General features: G+C 42.3%; 1 protein-coding gene across 4 annotated transcripts in view; it reads right to left on the bottom strand.

Moving 5' to 3' along the window:
* The window catches only part of SENP5 (SUMO specific peptidase 5), a 47,139-nt gene that overhangs the window by 17,766 nt on the left and 7,931 nt on the right, over window positions 1-21,442 (bottom strand). For all 4 annotated transcript variants that reach the window (XM_070944966.1, XM_070944967.1, XM_070944965.1 and 1 more), the window contains exons 2-6: window positions 17,898-19,435; window positions 10,400-10,505; window positions 10,121-10,268; window positions 4,071-4,118; window positions 2,473-2,550 (exon numbers count right to left, since the gene is read on the bottom strand). In XM_070944966.1, coding sequence (XP_070801067.1) covers window positions 2,473-2,550; window positions 4,071-4,118; window positions 10,121-10,268; window positions 10,400-10,505; window positions 17,898-19,404 — 1,887 coding nt within the window. In that variant the 5' untranslated portion in view covers window positions 19,405-19,435. The remainder of the gene's footprint in view (window positions 1-2,472; window positions 2,551-4,070; window positions 4,119-10,120; window positions 10,269-10,399; window positions 10,506-17,897; window positions 19,436-21,442) is intronic.

The following is a 21,442-nucleotide window of genomic DNA, read 5'->3' on the forward strand; positions in this document are numbered from 1 at the left end:
TCTACTTATTAACTAATTAACTAATTCCCACAACACTGTCAAATAATTTACTAAGACTGTATTAGTATTATTCTTCTCTTCCTTACTAGTATCTATCTCTTCCCACTTATCGCTATAACCATGTTGCTTGTATCTTTCAATATTTTTATTTGTTTCCTAGTACGATTTGATAGCTTATTAGTAACCTTGACTATACTAATGTTGTATCTTTTTATTCTTGATGAATGTATTTCATTCTCCTTATGTACACTGAGAGCATATGTACCTAAAACAAATTCCTTGTGTGTCCAATCACACTTGGCCAATAAAGAATTCTATTCTATTCTATTCTATTCTATTCTATTCTATTCTATTCTATTCTATTCTATTCTATTCTATTCTATTCTATTCTATTCTATTCTATTCTATTCTACTCTACTCTACCCTACCCTACCCTACCCTACCCTACCCTACTCCACCCTACTCTATAAAGCAGAACACAAAGGAAGAAAACCAGGGTGAGCGTTCAGCATTTTGTAGAATATTACAACAGAAATACTGGCAGGCGATACTCAGAACCTCTGATGTTTCTACACCATTCCAGAATATGAAAAGTAATCAGAAGACAAAGCTGTTGTGATAAGACATTATATAAACTCAATAGGGACTTTAATCCTACAGCATTGGAAGGTTATATAACTTTTCAGAAGGAAAAGGGATGAAGACGTTGTAGTGTATGCGAAGAAAATATGTATTTACAGAGTTAGGAATGCAGCATGGACATCCCATGGCAAGTGAGTTTGCCTAAGACTAAAAGGAGACACAAATGTTTGAGGTACCAAAAGCAACAAAAAGGATTGTTTGGGTTAGAAACAAAAGAAAAGCAAAAGGTCCAATGGTGAACTGGCAAAGGGAGAATTAAACTCGGATGCTGTGTTTGATCACATGCTTGTTGTCCAGAAAAGCACGCCTTGCATTTGTGGGAATAAAACTAGGATGATGATGGTGATCGATCATTCATTCATTCATTCATTCATTCATTCATTCATTCATTCAGTGTATGGCATTGTTACATTAGCCAGGAGACCATGATGCTAATGCAGAGCAGTAGTTTGGCTGCTTGTTTACCAGCAATGTTAGGTTAGAACATAGAATAGAATAACAGAGTTGGAAGGGACCCTGGTGGTCTTCTAATACAACCCTCTGCTTGACCCTACAATACTTCAGACAAATGGTTGTCTAATCTCTTCTTAAAAACTTCCAGTGTTGGAGCATTTACAACTTCTGAAAGCAAGTTGTTCCACTGATTGGTTGTTCTAAAGGTACACAATTGTGCTCTTCCCAGGGGGCCCACAAGAGGGGAACTAATTTTGCACCAGCAAAAAAGATGGAGCTTTTTCTATAGCGCTATCCAAGCCCCCTCCCCCTCCAGCGAAGCCACTTCCCAAATGGGCAATACGACTGGTAAGGTCCATTGCTGGCAGGATTTAACCGCCGCACAAAGCACCAGCTTATCTCCCCACCAAATGATACCTATTTATCTACTCGCACAGAACATGTCCACAGGTGGGCAGCAGCTGAGGCGAGTTATGGGAGCTCCCACCGCCAAGCAGTGCTAGTGTTCAAACTGCTGGAGCAGAGACCATCTCCAATGTCATTAAGATGAAGATGATGATGATTAGCACCAAGTACAAATACTGGGCACCACAGTTAAAAGAAGGACAGAGAGTAAATGGAGTGAGTTCAAACCAAAATGGTCAGATCAAGATGGTTAACAAAACTGGAAATGAAACCAGCTTTCAATTAGTAAATCTTAACCAGGACCATTTAGACAGAGCTACATAACTCCAGCTCATAAAAAATTATACAATGAGAATTAACTATGGCTTGGGGAGTAACTGAGAGCTGAAGTAGCAAAATAAAATGCCCTTAATCTCAGATTTTTATTTTTTTAAAAGGAAAATGCACATTCTCAGTTTAATTAAAATCCAGCCAGGTGAAACTGCCATTTGCGGCTGAACTCAAAATGCTCTACACAAAGCGTGAACAAAACAAAACTAAGTTCTACTACACAAGTCAAGTAACAAAATCCAATTTAATTTCTAATTCCAAAGAACAGAATGGAACATTTCGATTTCTGAAGCCCGGTTCTAAATAAATACTTACAAAAGCTATTTTAACTTCAAAAGGATTTGAAGGAGGTTTGGCCTGCACGAACGACTAAAGTAATCATATTTTTGTGATACTACACTTGACTTTAGCCAAAAGGCAAAAAACACTTTTCCTTGGTCTGTTCCCCAAAGAATATTCTCATCAGCTATACCATCAATGGTACCCTTACATTTATACGCTTTGGTTTTGACACAGGTTTAATATTTTTATAAATGGGAAAAGTTCATAAACATAAAATTCATAAATTTCAGGTGCATTTTTTCCAATGCTCAACATTTCTCACCTGCCAAGGGTTGTCAAGATGAGGAAATAGGATCATACCTTTTTAGTCCATCGTTTCACCCCATTATATCCTTTGGTTACCAGCTGTCTATGGAAAAAGCTGTTGAAGAAATGAACCTATAAAGACAGGGTGATCAGTGAATTTACTGGTCCAATCGAAGCTCACAATTCCAATACTGAACTGTGTCCTCAACAGTAAAGCTACTGCATGCAACAAGAGAAGGAAAAGATTTATATCCTGCCTCCCCCCAAAGGAAGGAGAAGCCGTGAATACAGTATTCCCATTGTTTTTTTCACAACCACCACAACCTTGTGAGGGACCTTGGGCCTAAAGTGACTGGCTAGCTGCAAGGCCCTCTCAGAGAAATTTCCAGAAATTTCTTCCATGGCTGAGGGAGTACTTGAACCCAGGGCTCCTCAATCATCACCCGACCGTTTACATATCCGTGAGGCCAAGCTACCAAACAGCAATTTAAATATTTCCAGAATTTTAGTAGTATAATCAGTAAACATGTTTGCTGAAATTTAGTGAAGTGATAAAAGAGGAATCTGGAGCTCTGCTGGCAGAGACGGGGGTAGATTTTTTTAAAAAGACTTTTTGTGCTGTCATCCACATTTTTCAAAGAGAAGGAAAAGGACCCATCTTTAGACATCTATCAATCTGGTTTGGTACAGCAACCAAACAGGACAGGTACAGACTTCAATGGATCGTCAGGACTGCAGAAAAAACAATTGCAACTAGTCTGCCTTTCATTGAGGACCTGTACACTGCACGAGTCAAAAAGAGGGCTGTGAAAATATATATAGACCCCTCGCATCCTGGATATAAATTGTTTCAACTTCTAACCTCAAAAAGACTCTATAGGGTACTGCACACCAGAAAAATCCTGAACATAAAAGGTTTCAACTCTTCCCTTCAGGATGCCACTATAGGGCATTGCGTGCCACAACTAGACACAGAGTTTTTTCCCCCGTGCCATCACTCTGCTGAACATCTAATTCCCATAGCGCTGTCTTACGCCTAAGGATATTTACCATGTAATACAGCTGTATTTCTATTATCCTTGTCTTGTATGTACATCCACAGCTTACACACCAAAGACACATTCCTTTATGCTCAATCACACTTGGCCAATAAAGTTGTTCTGTTCTCTTCTTTCCTATTCTACCCTACCCTACCCTACCCTGCCCTACCCTACCCTACCGTACCCTACTCTATTCTTTCCTGTTCTGTTCTGTTCTGTTCTGTTCTGTTCTGTTCTATTCTATTCTATTCTATTCTATTCTATTCTATTCTATTCTATTCTATTCTATTCTATGCTTTCCTATTCTATTCTATGCTTTCCTATTCTATTCTATTCTAAAACCAGTTTATGAGCCTGTGCATAAATATTCAAATAATATTCATAAAATGCATGTATAAAACATAGGCAGCTTAGACCCAGCACTTCAGCTACTCTACTTGTCTCCACCATCACCCAACTTGCCAGATGATTTGACTGATTACAAATAATCCTGTTTGATAAATAAACTGATTCTCCTCTTTTGTTTGTTTAAGATAATTTTTTATTCTCCTTCCCGCTCTTGTATCTTATTTGGCTAATTTTACCTAAAAAGACAATAAGAAAGATACCTACCTTATCAGGGACTGCATCCATTATTAGCTCGCCATACATGTTGATAATCTGAAATGGTTTAGAAAAAAATATTTTAAAAAAGGGAAGGATATGATGTCCAACACAGTCATTTTATGGAACATAAAGAAGTATATATCAAGTTCCGTAAGCTTAATGTAATATAGACAACAGACGCAATCCAAGTCTAGGCAAAGGAAAAGAGACAATTACAAGTATCTCACATTGATTAAAAGAATGTTTATTTTCTCTTATACAGTAACTTCATAATAGTTTAGGGCCGTAATGCAGAGCTGCGGGGAAGCCTGCTAGGCCCAAAATGGGGGACGGGGGGTCCCGTGCCCATGTGCGGGGGGGCAGGGAGAGCGTGGGGGGGCAGGGAGAGCATGGGGGGTCGTGTGCACATGCGCAGGCCTCCCCGCATTGCATTATGGGTGCCAGCACGCATACGCGCTGTCACGTGCGCACACGAGCGCTTTCAGCACACGATGAGAAAAAGGTTAGCCATCACTGGTTTATGGGGAAGGTGTCAAAAAAAATGTTACGTTTGGATGTCCTGTATCTGTGTAGCGTATTAAGATATTAGCACCTGAATCTAATATTTCTGCAGACATAAATGATAGAAAAGAAACACAGAATGTCTTCAGCAGTTCATTGTTTGCCTAAAGCCCCACTCTGCATATTTTTCTGTACTTGCATTGAAATGAGGCATATGAATGCATTCCCTTCAAAGCTCTCTAGATAAAAAGATTTTAAAATCAAAGGCTACCTTGAATAGCTGTTCTTGTTTGGTGTGCCTGGGTGATTTGTTTTTAAGTTCCACTTGTGGGTTTTGTACAGTGAATCACACAGATCGTGTCGTGACCGGCTGTAAGCCGAGAAATACACGGGTCCAGTATATTGATTTTTTTTATATATAAACAATGCTGCACTTCAATGGTTAGATGGCCTAGACATCGTTATTTGAACATAGATCTTTTTAACATTTATATTTTATTGGGTTTTACTAATCTAGGTGAGATGTTTATATATAAGTTTCTGGGTTTTTTGTATCTTGCTGAAAAGCAACAATTCTGTGCTGCAATTTGGGAGACTCAAATAGCTATTTCTGCCTTGTAAGGCGTCATCAGTGAGAACACCAGCCTGAAGATGACGAATGAGACTTCGTCGAAACGTTGCCAAGACACCTCCAATTTTACGCGGGAGAAAACCCGAATAACCAAAGACCTACACACACACACACACACATATATATATATATATATATGTAGGTCTTTGGTTATTCGGGTCTTCTCGCACGTAAAATTGAAGGTTTCTTGGCGACGTTTCGATGAAGTCTCATTCGTCATCTTCAGGCTGGTGTTCTCGGCTTCGTGCTTCCAGGACGGAAGCACGAAGCCGAGAACACCAGCCTGAAGATGACGAATGAGACTTCGTCGAAACGTCGCCAAGAAACCTTCAATTTTACGTGGGAGAAGACCCGAATAACCAAAGACCTACATACAAACACCCGCGAAAACCTGAGAAAACAAATATATATATATATATGGTAGTCCTCGACTTACGACCCAATGGAGCCCAACATTTCTGTTGTTAAGGGAAACATTTGTTAAGTGAGTTTCATCTCATTGTATGACCTTTCTTGCCACATTGTTAAGTGAATCACCGCAATTGATAAGTTAGTAACACGGTTAAGTGAATCTGGCATCCCCACTGACTTTGCTTGTCAAAAGGTTGCAAAAGGAGATCACATGACCTTGGGAGACAGCAACGGTCGTAAGTATGAGTCAGGTGCCAAGCATTTGAATTTTGATTCACATGACCATGGGGAGGCTACAAAGGTCGTAAGTGTGCAAAACAGTCGTAAGTCACTTTTTCCACTGCCGTCGTAACTTTGAATGGTCACTAAATGAACTGTTGTAAGTTGAGGACTACCTGTAATGCTAGTCCATACATGATTTGTCATGCACTAAATAAATAAATAACATAGTGAATTCCAAACATTTTTGGGAGACCACCTCACAAAGGAGTCGCCAGTGTCCACAACACAAAATCGCTGTATTTCACATTTGCTGGTTCAGAGAAATTATTTGCTTATAGGTAGTCCTCGTCTTGTGATCTGTCATTTAGCAACCATTCGAAGTTAAGACCTACCTGGAAAGGGGGACTTACGACTCAGATCCAAAGTTCTGACAGTGCCCCCTGCACAGTCACGTGACTACACTTTGGATGCTCGGCAACCTGGCCATATTTAGAATAGAATAGAATAACAGAGTTGGAAGGGACCTTGGAGGTCTTCTAGTCCAACCCCCTGACCAGGCAGGAAACCCTACACCACTTCAGACAAATGGTTATCCAACATCTTCTTAAAAACTTCCAGTGTTGGAGCATCCACAACTTCTGGAGGCAAGTTGTTCCACTGATTAATTGTTCTCACTGTCAGGAAATTTCTCCTTAGTTCTAAATTGCTTCTCTCCTTGATTAGTTTCCATCCGTTGCTTCTTGTCCTACCCTCAGGTGCTTTGGAGAATAGCTTGACTCCTTTACAGCCGTTGGCAGCGTCCTGCGATCACCTGACTGGTTTTGCCAAAAACCAGCACTTCCTTCCGGTTTTCTGCAAAACCGCAGCAGAGCAAACAATGGATCTGCTTCACTGTCATGTTCGCTTAACAACTGCCAAAACCCACCTCACCCCACAAGTCAGTTGTCATTTTACAACCTACAATCGTTAATGGCAGGCTCCATTACAATGATAACTATGTCTCAGAACTTGCATGGCGCAGTGGTTAGAATGTAGTACTGCAGGCTACTTCTGCTGACTGCCGGCTGCCTGCAATTTGGCAGTTCGAGTGTCACCAGGCTCAAGGTTGACTCAGCCTTCCCTCCTTCCGAGGTGGGTCAAATTGAGGAGCAATTTGTTGGGGGCAAATATGCTGACTCTGTAAACCGCTTACTGAAGGCTGTCAAAGGACTGTAAAGCGGCATATAAGTCTACGTGCTATTGCTATTTAACCTTTTGCTCCTGCCTGAAATACTTTGACTCACAAGAAAACATGCTTAAGGTATTAAATAGTGAGGTTGTGTCAAAAATAAAATAAATGAGCTTCATTGGCTGTGGGAACAATACGACCTATGCTGTTCCTTGTATCCTAAAGCATCTTTTGGCATTTGTAATGTTTATTAGCCTCTAAACTTTCATCACGATAACAAACATCTTTGAGCAGAGCAGCTGAATCGAGGCCACTCTTGCATACAGCTCGATTCTTTGGGAACTCTGCAAGCAGCTAATGTAAAAAAATATAAAATAAGGAAGAAAAAATAAAAAAGAAAGCTGCTTCTTCACTGCAGTTGTAATTATATTATCGCAGAGTTCCTTTTTTTAATCTTCTTCTTTGAAAGTTTCAATAACAATCATTATAAAAAAGGAACTGAACTCTGCCAGCGACAAATAAGCCACTTTTAACTCCTTGGGGAAAAAAATGCAAGATAAAAATTTGATAAAGAGCCCGTTTACTTCTGCAGCCTTCTCAGAGTTCAGCAAATACAGTATATAGATAAGAATAAAACGTGTTCTGAATGGAATTTTAGTCTCCTTTATAGGATTAACACTGTAGAACTAATATATCACATAGTGGCCTAATGTAATACAATTTACACATTTTTGAATAGACACATGCTCACAAGCATACATTAATTCTCAGAAAAAGTGGATTATTTGCACACACATTTTCACAACTAATCAAACCAAATGCTTTGGATTTTCCAACACAGACGCAGACACACAATTTTGGTAAGTAAGCATTTAAATCATGTCTTTAAGAAAAACTTTCCTTCCCATTTTTAGGCAGAGATAGAGATCATCACTTACCGGTAATACATTCACAATATAGGAAAAAAGAAATTGCTGTGCTAAAGATTCATCATATCTTATTGTTCACAATCATTTCTCTTTCTGAACATATTTTGCTTAACTGCCTATGAATGCCACCTTAGAATCTGATATTTTAGCTGTCCCGTTTTTCTTTACTCCACACGGTTAGCCAGTTAATTCAGAATTCACATTTATATAGGTCAAGCCATCTTCTCCCACCAAGACAACCTATCCAATGTGAATTCAGAATTCATTCAAATACAGCTGTCACCTACTTTGTAGATCAGTGGGCTCGTAAAAATCTGAATGGGAATTTATTGTTTATTCTAAGTTTACTGTATCATCTGTATGATATGTTACACATTACAAAAAAAGATGTTGAGACTTTGGAAAAAGTGCAAAGAAGAGCAACTAAGATGATTAAAGGCCTGGAGAAAAAAATATATTAAGAACAGTTGCAGGAATTGGGTATGGCCAGTCTAGAGAAAAGAAGGATTAGTGGGTGACGTGATAGCAGTATCCCAGTATTTGAGGGGCCGCCAAAAAGAAGAGGGGGTCAACTTATTTTCCAAAGCACCAGAAGGCAAGACAAGAAATAATGGATGGAAACTAATCAAGGAGAGAAGCAACTTGGAATTAAGGAGAAACTTCCTAACAGTGAGAACAATTAACCAGTGGAACAGCTTGCCATAGGAAGTGGTGGTTGCTTCATCACTGGAGGTTTTTAAGAAGAGACTGGACAACCACCTATCTGAAATGGTATAGGACAGTGATGGCTAACCTTTTTGCCATCGCGTGCCAGGAGAGGGGGGGGTGGGGGAGGGTCGTGTGCGCATGTGCCCACGCGCATGCGTGCGCAACCCCCTCCCCCCCGCTCCTGGCACATGATGGCCTGGTAGGCCCGTTTTTCTTTCTTACCTGGTTCCAGATCCTCTCTGTGTATCTGGGAAGGGCGAAAACAGCCTTTCCCACTCCCTTGGAGGCCCTACGGAGGCTGAAAGGGCCCATTTCCCAACTCTCGGTGGGACAGGAAGTGACATTTTTTGCTGTCCCCAGCCTCCAGAACCTCTCTAGGAGTCTTTAGGAGCCTCTCTAGGAGTGTCTAGGAGCCTCTCTAGGAGTCTCTGGAGGCTGGGGACAGGAAAAAACGTCACTTCCTGTCCCACTGGGAGTCGGGAAATGGGCCCTTTCAGCCTCCGTAGGGCCTCCAAGGGAGTGGGAAAGGCTGTTTTCGCCCTTCCCAGATACACAGAGAGGATCTGGAGCCAGGTAAGAAAGAAAAACGGGCCTTCCCCACCCCCCTCCAGAGGCAGGAAACAGCCTGTTTCCCTACTTCTGGTGGGCCCAGAAGGCCCGAAAATCAACTGGCCGGCGCGCACATGCGCCCCAGAGCTGAGCTGGCGTGCCCACTAATATAGCTCCGCGTGCCACCTGTGGCACGCGTGCCATAGGTTCGCCATCACGGGTATAGGATCTCCTGCTTGAGCAGGGAGAGTTGGACTTCCAGCTCTATTCTGATTGTTTGATATGTCCAGGTCTAAATTATCAGAGATCATTCTTATGGCTTATTATATATCTTTATGAGGATCTCATCTGAAAGTATCTTATTAAATTCCCTTTATAAGACCCTGTGGTCCCTACTCAGGGTAGAGTCAGGGCGACTGAATGGAGCTCAGCGTTGACTGGCCGGATGCCCTTCCTGATGCCACATGGAGTTCACAGCAGATATTTTGCGCCTTAGGAGAAAAACATCTGCCACTACCTAGGATTGAACTCTCAACCTTCCGAGTGGCAGGCGAGCGTCTTCACCACTAGGCCATCAAGCCGCTCCCTGAAAGTATCTCATTGAGCTTAGAGAATCCTTACTCTAGAAAGGCCTCTGTTCTGTAACACTGGCAATTCTTTCTTACACATCTTCTAATCCCTACAAATCAGAGACTCTGAACCTTTCTGGATAAGTGAGCACAACATTTTGAACATTTGGCCTCTTTCACTGAATGGTTAACATCCAGGCACTGTCAGCAACAAGCTACAAATCCACCGACATGCTCCCCTCCATCATTGCTTGGTGCTTCTTAGGACGTTTTCCAAAGAAGCCAACATTCCATGCAACGACACTGGTTGTCAACAAACATCATTTCAAGCAGATACATCTTGGTGGATATTTACAGCAGAGTCTTACCTGGTCATTTAGCCAGTTCTGGCCATCTAGCGTTGTCAAATCATCCATATCCAGCATGTGCTTATTATAAAAGACCCGGAAATTACAAGTGGGAGATTTTGGATGCCTGGTCTGATACTTCATGATTTCTTTAGTAATAAATGGCTTTCTGCAACAGAATTAAAACAGCCGATGTTAAATAATCCCAGTACTTGTGAGATACAGGTACATAAATCCATAAACATGGAATCTGGAATGAGCAAGAATGAGCAAAGCAGAAAATTATAGAGAGCTACTAACCGATGAGAAAAATCTTCATTAAAGACTTCCTTTAATCTTCCCATAACGTCTTTTTCACAAAGCGGAACTAAGCTGCCGTACTTCTTTATTACTTCATCTAAGAATCCTTCAAGGAAAAGATTGGTATATTAAAAAGTTGCAGAATTAATTACAAAAGAGCTGGCTAATCTATTTCCACAGACAAGTTTCAATAAACCACTTTTTCGTCTAGAAAATACAGCACAAAATTAACCCGCAAGGTTAACTGATGAATGTTGCTGGTCAAAGACACTACAGGTAGTTCTCGGCTTACAACGGTTCATTTGTAAGCCATTTGACCGTTCAAAGTTATAATGGCCCTGAAAAAAGTGACTTATGACCATTATTCACTTTACAACGGTTGCAGCAACTCCATAGTCATGCAATCAAAATTCAGACACTTGGCAACTGGCACGTATTTATGACGGTCGCAGTGTCCCAGTGTCATATCCTTTTGTGACTTTCTGACAAGCAAAGTCAATGGGGAAGCCAGATTCACTTAACAACCGTGTTACTAACTTAACAATTGCAGGGATAAGAAAGGTTGTAAAATGGAGCAAAACTCACTTAACTACTGTCTCGTCTAGCAACAGAAACGCTTGGCTCAATTGTGGTTATACGTCAAGGACCGCCTATACTGGAAGTAGACCTAGGATCCCAGAAATATAGTTTCAAATAATAATGTGAACAAACCAAGTCGTTTCTCATTAAATCCAGTAACTTCATGCTTACTTCCGGACAGCGAGAATCGGAAAAGAGGCAGCTTTATTTCTCAAGCTGGGTTAGAATAAATAAAAACCCCAATTCCTAGACAGAAAGTTGGCTTTCGACATGCTTGCTGTAATGACTCAGAGCCGCAGTCCGGACAGATTCAGAAGAAAATAGGCTTGATCCAAACAGCCAGAATCTACTGATCCAAAGAAAGACTAGATATTTTTAGCAATACCACTAAGGCAGTGTTTCTCAACCTTGGTAGCTTGAAGATGGGTGGACTTCAATTCCCAGAATCCCCCAGCCAGCAGCGCTGGCTGGGGGATTCTGGGAGTTGAAGTCCACCCATCTTCAAGCTTCCAAGGTTGAGAAACACTACACTAAGGCCATCTAGTACTATGGTCTCAGTCAGATTAAATGGGGGAAGATGATACAGTTACAGAGCCTGTTCATTTAAATCTAGGATGGGGAGCATTTCTAGACAGATAACAAGAGGTTCAACAAGCATCATCTATTCTAGGACATCTGGAACAAAAAAAAACATCTTTCTTCTCAATAATGAAATGAAACAAACTGTTTTTCCATGTGCTCCAAGGGTGAAACGCTACTGGTTTGCTCCGGTTCAGGAAAACCGGTAGTGGCAGCAGCGTGTGGTTCAACGAACTGGTAGCAGTGGCAGCATGTGGTTCAGCAAACCAGTAATGGTGGCTGTATGTGGTTCGGCGAAGCGGTAGCGGCAGCAGCGCGAGGCTCCGCCAACCTGCCCGGACGTCGTTACTTCCTGGTTTTAACCTGTTTTAACCTGTTTTTGACCCTCTATGCATGTGCAGAAGGCTTTACGCATGCGCAGAGGGTCTACAATCGGACCTGATGATGGCAAGCGCGCAAGTGAAGCGAGCACACGTGCGTGGCACGCGGACTTCCGAACCGGTAGGGAAGGTAAGTAGATTTCACCCTGATGTGTTCCATTAATAAGGGATGGGTGGGGCATATATTATGATAAGGAAGCAGATACCTTGGATTATTGGTCTTCAATTATAAAGTAATTGATCCAATCACTCCAATTGCCTCTTTTGAAATGCTCATTGTACTGTAAAAAGCCAATTTGGCCTCTAGTGGTTAAGGTTAGGTTGTTATGGCAACAGGCTAGAAACTGGAGACTGAGTTCTAGTCCCACCTTAAGTACGAAAGCGATTTTGGGCCAATCAGCAGGAGACTATGAGTTCTAGTCCCACCTTAGGCATGAAAGCCAGCTGAGTGATTTTGGGCCAATCAGCAAGAGACTATGAGTTCTAGTCCTGCCTTAGGCATGAAAGCCAGCTGAGTGATTTTGGGCCAATCAGCAAGAGACTATGAGTTCTAGTCCCTCCTTAGGCATGAAAGCCAGCTGAGTGACTTTGGGCCAATCAGCAAGAGACTATGAGTTCTAGTCCCACTTTAGGCATGAAAGCCAGCTGAGTGATTTTGGGCCAATCAGCAAGAGACTATGAGTTCTAGTCCCTCCTTAGGCATGAAAGCCAGCTGAGTGACTTTGGGCCAATCAGCAAGAGACTATGAGTTCTAGTCCCACTTTAGGCATGAAAGCCAGCTGAGTGATTTTGGGCCAATCAGCAAGAGACTATGAGTTCTAGTCCCTCCTTAGGCATGAAAGCCAGCTGAGTGATTTTCGGCCAATCAGCAGGAGACTATGAGTTCTAGTTCCGCCTTAGGCATGAAAGCCACAGCTGAGTACCTTTGGGCATTTACTTTCTCTCAGGACCTCACAGGGTTGTTGTTGTGGGGTAAATAGGAGGCAGAAGGAGTATTAGGTATGTTCACCGCCTTGAGTTATTTATAAAAAAATATAAATGTGAAACAAACAAAGGAAAGAGAGAAGCATGCAAAACCTATCTGAGTATTTGATGTTCACATAGTATTTTTAACTGGTTTTATATGGGTAAATTGCTCTCAACTCAAATTGATGATAATCAAGACGCAATCTTGATTCATTCACCAGATTCATTCCAGATTCATTCACCAATCTCTAGCAAAAACCTTGTTTGCCTTTTCATTATTAAATTATCAAATTCATTCATTATATCAATGATAAATTTACTTTCCACCATTTCTATCTCTGGAACTCATGAAATACTAGAAGCTCAGGGCGTCATCATCCACTACTATATTCAGCAATTTATCTTAAGTTGATTTTGTGGCTTCCTTGTTGATTTGTTACATCCACAAATCCAACTGCAGCCACTTAAAGACTTTGAAGCAGACATGAACACATTAAGACCACAATAAGCATTTCAAAAGCACGCGTGCATAATTTAGTCAGATTTAGACGGGCAAATATAAATCAATTTCCCCATCTTAAATCCATACTGAATTGGTTCCACATTCAGCCTGCCTTTTAAGAATGAAGTTTTATGTTTCTATATTCATGGAAGAATAAATGCATTTTAACATCCGTTTCTCCCACTATATACGTTTTTATCTCAAGTTATTTTTGCTAACGTATTCATTTCTGCACATAGTTCTACTTCGTATATGTCTTCTAGGTCTCTCTCTCTCTCTCTCCACCTTTTGCATATTAATGTTTGCACAGTAATACATATATTACTAAAAACTGTGAGAACTGCAAATGCCAAATAGCTCTACTTGGATTCACATTCTGAAAATTCTCATTAAAATGGGAATCAACTTCTCTCCCATAAAATGCAATACAGGGTTTCATTGTGTTTTAAAGATGGAATTGGACAAACGCATATCTGATCAGTTTTGAAATTTATTGTTCCAACTCATCCACCTGCCTACTTACTGCAGGGACTCCGATTTTACTAAGCTGCCAAACTTCCTCGGAATTTAAGGTTATTAAGAGCTTCCACAAAAACTCTGCCACAACAGACTATAGCAGGGGTGTCAAACTCGGGGCCTGGGGGTCAGATTCGGCCCGCGGGGTACTTAGATCTGGCCCGCAGGGCTGTCCTGGAAACAGTAAAGGTGCTTCTGCCAGCTAAAATGGAGCTTGGGAGGGCTGCGTATTCCGTTTTCACTGGTAGAGGGTTGCAGGAGGCCCTGGCAGCTGAAAACACAGCTTGGGAGACCGTTTTCACTGGCAGAGCACTCAGGCCGCCACAGGCGCCGACATGAGTGGTCAAGCTGGCCACGTCCACCCTGGCCCCCGAAGGTCAAACACAACCCTGATGCGACCCTCAATGAAATTGAGTTTGACACCCCTGGACTATAGGTTTCAGGTGACTCTGGAGGGCACAGATCAGCCCCCCCCCCCCCCAAGTGGCCTCAACAATTCTCAGAAAGAGGACTAACAACCAGATGACTGCAAGGAATATAAATCCTTCCATTCTCCGCCATTCAGTCAGAACTGAAGAAGCTTCTTGGATGAGAAGCAAAACGTCTTCAAGGAAAAACAAAGAAAATCCAGTTGCCTTTTGAAAGAAAGCACCTTTGGGACAACTGCCACAATAAGCATGGCAAACAGAAAATATTCCCTGACAGGAAGGCAAATTAGTGGCACTGTTTTCTAATGCTATCATGGCGCTAAACAAGCTTTGGCTTTTTTCCTTTTAAAGGGAAATAGGCAAACCAGGAAACAAAGCACTCCATTGTAACTTCTCCCCTCTCTTTTTAACCCAGAAAGCATCTAGAATCTTGAAAGTGGAAGCAGAAGGTGCAGTCATCTGGTTGTCCAGTAATGTCCATTACTGGACATTAAATCATGCTTTGTTGGCAGCCTGCTAAGTTCTCAATTTTAATTAAAGTAAAACAATCTAAAAAAAAAAAGACTAAACTAGATTGGTTACCAGTAGGGGTGCTCCTAGACTTATTGAAATCCACTGGCAATTTACAGACCTCTCTGCTTTACTCTAATATGTCTGCAAACAAAGAGACTCAATGGAAGGGAACAAGCAGGAGACAGAATTAAATATTCCCTACAATTTCTACCTTTTTTTTTTTTTTTGCAATGAAATGGTAACCTGAATTGTCAGATCTTGAATACCTCTTGCTTCATAGGTTATAATACGCTCTTTTCGCCGTCAATCTAAGTTCGTATACAGGTAACCCTCATTTTAACAACTGTGATTGGAACCATTTCCACTGTTGAGCAATGTAGGTGTTAAGTGACTTGTCCCAACCCTTTTGCCACAATTCAGCAAATCACTGCCGTTGTTCAGTGAATCACACAGTCGTTAAGTGAATCTGGCTTCCCCCACCGACTTTGCTTGCTGGAAGCTGGCTGGGAATGTCACAAATGGCCATCACGTGACCCTAGGATGCTGCAACCATCATAAATATACGCCGGTTGCAGCAAGCGTCGTAAGTGTGAGGACTGGTTGTAAATCACTTTTACATCACTCTTGTACCATGTTTCCCCAAAAATAAGACCCTGTCTTATATTTTTTTGAACCCTGAAATAAGCGCTTGGCCTTATTGCCATGCGCTCAAAAGCCCGATTGGGCTTATTATCAGGGGATGTCTTATTTGGGGGGAAACAGGGTAACTTTGAATGGCTGTCAAATGAATGGTTCTAAGTCGAGGATATTTGTACCAGCAAAATCTAAATATGCATCTTGAATCACCCACGGGACTGGACTTACAACCATTTGTTTAGTAACCAAAGTTAAAACAGCACTGAAAAAAGTGACCTATAACCATTTTTCACACTTATGATCATTGCAGCATCCCCATGGTTACGTGACCAAAATTTGGCCATCTGGCAACAGGCTCATATTTATGACAGTTGCAAGTGTCATAAATATGAGCCTTTTGCAGCCTTCTGACAAGCAAAGTCAACGAGGAATCCAGATTCAATTAACAACCATTTTACTAACTTAACTAGAGTGATTCGACTTAACAATTCTGACGAGAAAGGTTGCAAAATGGGGTAAAAATCACTTAACAAATGTCTCGCTTAGCAATGGAAATTTTGGGCTCCACTGTGGTCGTAAGTCGAGGACCACCTATATCAATGCTGGCCCAGTATCTTCCAATAAAAAGCAAAGACCAGTTCCTGTATTTCTTACAATTAGGGTTGTCGTCACTTCTCATGTAACCTACAGGAGAGTAACAGAGATTGGTTTAGCTGTGATTTATTATAACTGCATTTGAAATTGTTTTCATTATATTAGCTTTCAGATGGTTTTTATTGTTTACATTCTGCTTTGATGATGTTGCAGCCTTGTGAGCTGCCTGGAGTCAGATGGAAGACATCAGTGCATAAATGGTGTAGTAAATAAAGAATATGGAAATAATGTGGAAATATTAAGTCAGAATTATGAATTCCATGAAAACGGCTGAATTGTAGAACTTGGCAACTATTCAGAGCAATGCTCCAAAGCAAAGTGTAGTAATGGTTGCACAGGTAGTCCTTGACTTACGACCAGAATTGAGCCCAAAATCTTTGTTGTTGGGCGAGACATTTGTTAAGTGAGTTTCGCCCGATTTTACCACCTTTCTTGCCAGTTGTTAAGTGAATCACTGCAGTTGTTCAGTTAGTAACCCGGTTGTTAAGTGAATCTGGCTGCCCCATTGACTTTGCTTGTCAGGTCTTCGCAAAAGGGGATGATATGACCCAGAGACACAGCAACGGTCATAAATATGAGCCAGTTGTCAAGCATCTGAATTTTGATCACATGATCACGGGGATGCTGCAAAGGTTGCAACTTTGAAAAAAAACGGCGGTAAAGTCACATTTTTTCAGTGCCGTTGTCACTTTGAACGGTCACTAAACAAACTGTTGTAAGTCGAGGACTACCTGTATAAAAAATGAATGCAGAATACTACATAAAAGTTGTTGAATGCCAACACCAAAGTCACATTTTCCCAGCAAGACCTGAGCTTATTTTTACAGGCCACCTAAGACTACAGCAGAATTTAGTCATCGACACTCAAATAACGTTTTTTTTTAATCACAAGGTCAGCAAATACATCCTTCTGTGCAGCAGTATGTTGTAAAACCTCTACACTAAAAGCCTTATAAATTTCAAAAACGGTCTTTCATTCTCCGTATTGCAGATAGTCATCGGTACGATTTGCTTGTCGTTTAAAATGGAAATATTGTTAAACCTTGAATTCCATTTAATATTTCTACGCTGAAAGGAGCTGTGTGTGTATCATTAATTGGGTTATAAGCAGCTGCTTGCAAAGCTTCATGTTCTGATCACAAGGGATGGTGCAAGCATCATAAATGTATACCAGTTGCAGCCAGCGTCCTAAGTGTGAGGACCGATTGTAAATCACTTTTTGCAGTGCCCTTGTAATCACGATTCACGCGCAGGCGCGTGCATTCACCTGCTCCTCCGACAAAACCATCCCTTCCTTCCCCACCCGGAAAAGTTGGGGACTCTGCTAAGGGTGAAATGCTACCGGTTCGGACCGGTTCATCCGAACCAGGAGTAATAAAAGCTACCGGTTCGCCTGAACTGGTAGTAAAAAAAATACTACCGGTTCAGATTCCGACGATCAGCTGTGCCGCAGGAAATCCTGCTTTCTAGCGTATTTAAATCATGCGGCACAGCTGTTCCCCTCACTGTTCTACTTACCTTAAGCCTCCTTTTTCAGCGCTGCGCAGTAGTGTACGTTGTGCGCATGCATGCACAGCGCACATTTAGCACGCACTGTGCATGCACGCGCAGCGAACCGGTAGAAGAACTCGGAGAATTTCACCACTGCCCTCTGCTCTACAGGCAGCATCTGAATCTCAACCCAGAATAACTACACCAAGCAAAATACTCAATAACGTAAGGAGGGGGGAAAAATAGGCAAATACCACAGAGCCAGGCAGCCAATTGCTCATCATTGACACAAGACACTTTCTGACTGCTCCTTTTGCCACCTTTGGGAGTCCCTGATTTCTGTCCTGTGCTTCCTCCTCTCAGAGGCTCGTCCAGAGGGCTCTTACAATACAGGTGATCTAAGAGCTCTGTGCCAAAGACGTCCGTGCTGATAGGCCCTTCCACTTCCATCTGACTACGGCAGTCTTCGTTCTGGACCGGCTCCATGACAGGTCCATTAGTGCAACCGTCGCTTGTACCCAAATCCAACTTGGAGGGCTCCAGGACCACCTCATCAGAACCCATCACCTGATTGGATTCTTCCTCGTCGTGCCCTGAAACAGAGATTTCTTTTTCCGTTACGATGAAAATGTCTTCGGGACAGCTGTCCAAGGACGGCATCTCCCCCATGTCCGCCCTGGGCAGGGCCTCCGTCCCCGAAGGAGGACTTTTCTGCAACTCCGGAAGCAGGCAGGTTTCCGCGATACCATTTTGGTCTCGGGGCGCCAGGTTTTTGTAATGGAGCTGCCTACAATGAAACAGTCTCTCCTGTGTAAGGCAAGCATCAGGCCGACACGTTTGACTCTCCTCGATAAGTGGTCCTGGCATGTTACTGTTCATATCTGAGAAGCAGAACAGGTCCCAAGGAGAGTTACGCTTGGATTTCCGTAAAGGAAGCGAGGCCCCGCGGTCCACTGCGAAGGCCTCCGCCTGCTTAGCCTCTTGCCAATCTCTTGTTACTTTCGCCGCCCAACTCAGCTTGCTTTTGTTCAACTTACACGTTTTGCCTCTCCGAAGCTTGGGAAGAGATTTCGCAATGCTAATTCGAAACTTAACCAGAGAAAGTTTTTTATGCATCATAAATCGGGATCTTTTTAAAGTACGCTGGTTGAATTTAGGCCGTCGGGCAATCAAGAGGCCGCAAGTTCCATGGTGCTTCAGTCCTCGGCAACAATATTTCCTCGTAGAGTTATTCAGAATTATGATTTCGTTTTGTTTTCGGTCATTGTTACGGACTCCCCCGTTCGAAGCAAGTCTGTTCCTTTTAAGCGACAAACCAGTAATGCTGGCCTTGGGGCTGTATGGCTTGTATTGACAAACCTTTGAGTCAACCCCTAAGCCAATGTATTTAGCCAGCAGCTCACTCTGGCAAGGTGTCCTGCGAAGCCCCCTAGACCCTGAACAGGGTCTTCCACAACTGGAGAAAGGGGTTTTGAATCTATTTTGTGGACATGTGCAATTCTGAATAAATCCAACTGGCAGATTTATATTGAAGAACACATCAGGAATCCAACTTCTCTGGTGCAGAAGAGGCCTCCTTCGGTATGGTTTAGTTTGTTTTGCATTGAAAGATGTCCGATTGTTTTGCTTCCTTCTTTTAAGTAGAGGCTGTCGCCTCCTCTGGAAGCAGCGTGGCCTTGGCCCCCAAAGTCCCGCAGTCCATGTTCGACAATTGGCCAGCAACAGACTTCTCCACTGCAAGTTTTGACTATGCTCTTTCATTTTTCTGCAGCATTATGATCCCAAAGTGAAGCTGCAATGAAAAAGAGGGACAGAATTACACCACAGAATACATGCAGGTTGTCTCATTTACCATTCTCCGGTAATGTAGGGAGCTACTCCGTGACTTACAACCACAACTGAGCCCAAAATTTTGTGGTTAAGTGAGACATTTATTAAGTGAACTTCGCTCCATTGTATGAATTTTCTTACCACGGTTTATTTATTTATTGGTTCGATTTATATGCCGCCCTTCTTCAGAGACTCAGGGCGGCTTACAATGTGTTAAGCAATAGCCTTCATACTTTTGTATATACCTGCTTAGTAGGGCTTTCGCCCCCTCCCCCCAAAGTGGTGTTCTTTTTTATACAAAGTCAGCTTATTGACCCCACAATCCGGGTCCTCATTTTATCTACCTCGAAAGGATGGAAGGCTGAGTCAACCTTGAGCCTGGTGAGATTTGAACTTGCAGTAATTGCAGGCAGCTGGTGCTACTTAACAGCACTTTAGTCTGCTGCGCCACCAAGGCTCTTTTTGTTAAGTAATCACCGCAATTGTTAAGTTAGTTACACAGTTTTTAAGTGAATCTGGCTTCCCCCCATTGACTTATCAGGTGGTCGCAAAAGGGGATCACATGACCCCTGGACAATGCAACCGTCATAAACATGAAGCAGTTGCCAAGCATCTGAATTTTGATTAGATGACCATGGGGATCGTGCGTGAAAAACAGTCATAGGTCATTGCCGTTGTAACTGAATTGTCAACTAAACAAAGCTGTTATAAGTTGATGACTACCTGTAATGGCTTAGAATTTGCTCCCTAAAAGAAAAATGTATCTTTTCTAAGTGGGGTCACAAAGAGACCCTACAGTATCAATAACTTTCTTTCTAAAGTTCTTTCTAAAGAAGAGTCGTGGTGGCACAGTGGGTAGAATGCAGTATTGCAGGCTAACTCTGCCCACAGCCAGGAGTTTGATCCTGACTAGCTCAAGGTTGACTCAGCCTTCCATCCTTCCGAGGTCAGTAAAATGAGGACCCAGATCTCTGGGGGCAACTATGCTGACTCTAAATTGCTTTGAGAGGGCTGTAAAGCACTGCGAAGCTGTATATGAGTCTAAGCGCTATTGCTAAAACCTACAAATAGGTCACAACCAGCCTTGCATGCTGCTTATTGGTAGAAAACAGGAAATACAGGACCTAACCCAGGGTGTCAAATTCAAGGCCCGTGGGCTGGATCCGGAGTGCTTAGATCTATTTCGAGGAGCCACCCTGGAAATATGAAGGACCAGCCCGCAGCGCCTCTGCCAATGAAAAAGGAGCTCGGGAGGGTCGCACCCTGGCCATGCCCCCCCTCCCCCTGAGGTCAAACACAATCCTGATGCGGCCCTCAATGAAATCGAGTTTGACACCCCTACCTAATCCCTTCCTCTGCTTCATGCCAATTCCCAACTGCACCCTAATTTCACCGGAGCCCTGGCTTTTGCCTCCAATGATTTTCTTTTCACTATCTTGGCCCTCAAGGCTTCATCTACATCTTCATGTTTATCCAAATATATTAAACTATCTGTCAGCACGTCAAGATGCATTTATCCTAGTGCTGACATGAGAAGGAGAACGCAAGTGTCTGCAACAGGATGGTTGCCTTTCACCTACTTATTTTAGCTGGAGATAATGTCCCCTAGGAAATGGATGGGAAGGGGGAAATTCTTTGAGTTGGAGCAGTAGGTTAGGGGTGAATGATTGGGAAGAGGGCCAATGAATGCAGAGGAGTGGGGGAAGGAATAGGAGGGATTTTGGGTCAGCACCTCAGTGTAAAAGTTGCCGTGCTAAATAAAATGGAAGTTTGTTTCAAAAAAGACTTTGAGATGCAATTTATTTGAAGACAGCCTGAAAACCTGACACTATCTTTAAAAACTTCTACCCTATTCTATACTATGTGCCTAACAATGTGTGGCCAGTGAGGCAACATATTTCAAGGGAAAACCTGAGACGGACATAGTTAAGGAGAAGAGACCAAATATCAAATTCAAATACAGGTAATC

Source organism: Pituophis catenifer, unplaced genomic scaffold, assembly GCF_029215685.1.
Source record: "Pituophis catenifer annectens isolate HBS135680 unplaced genomic scaffold, rPitCat1.0.hap2 SCAF_6, whole genome shotgun sequence".
In the NCBI taxonomy this organism is placed as follows: Eukaryota; Metazoa; Chordata; class Lepidosauria; order Squamata; family Colubridae; genus Pituophis; species Pituophis catenifer.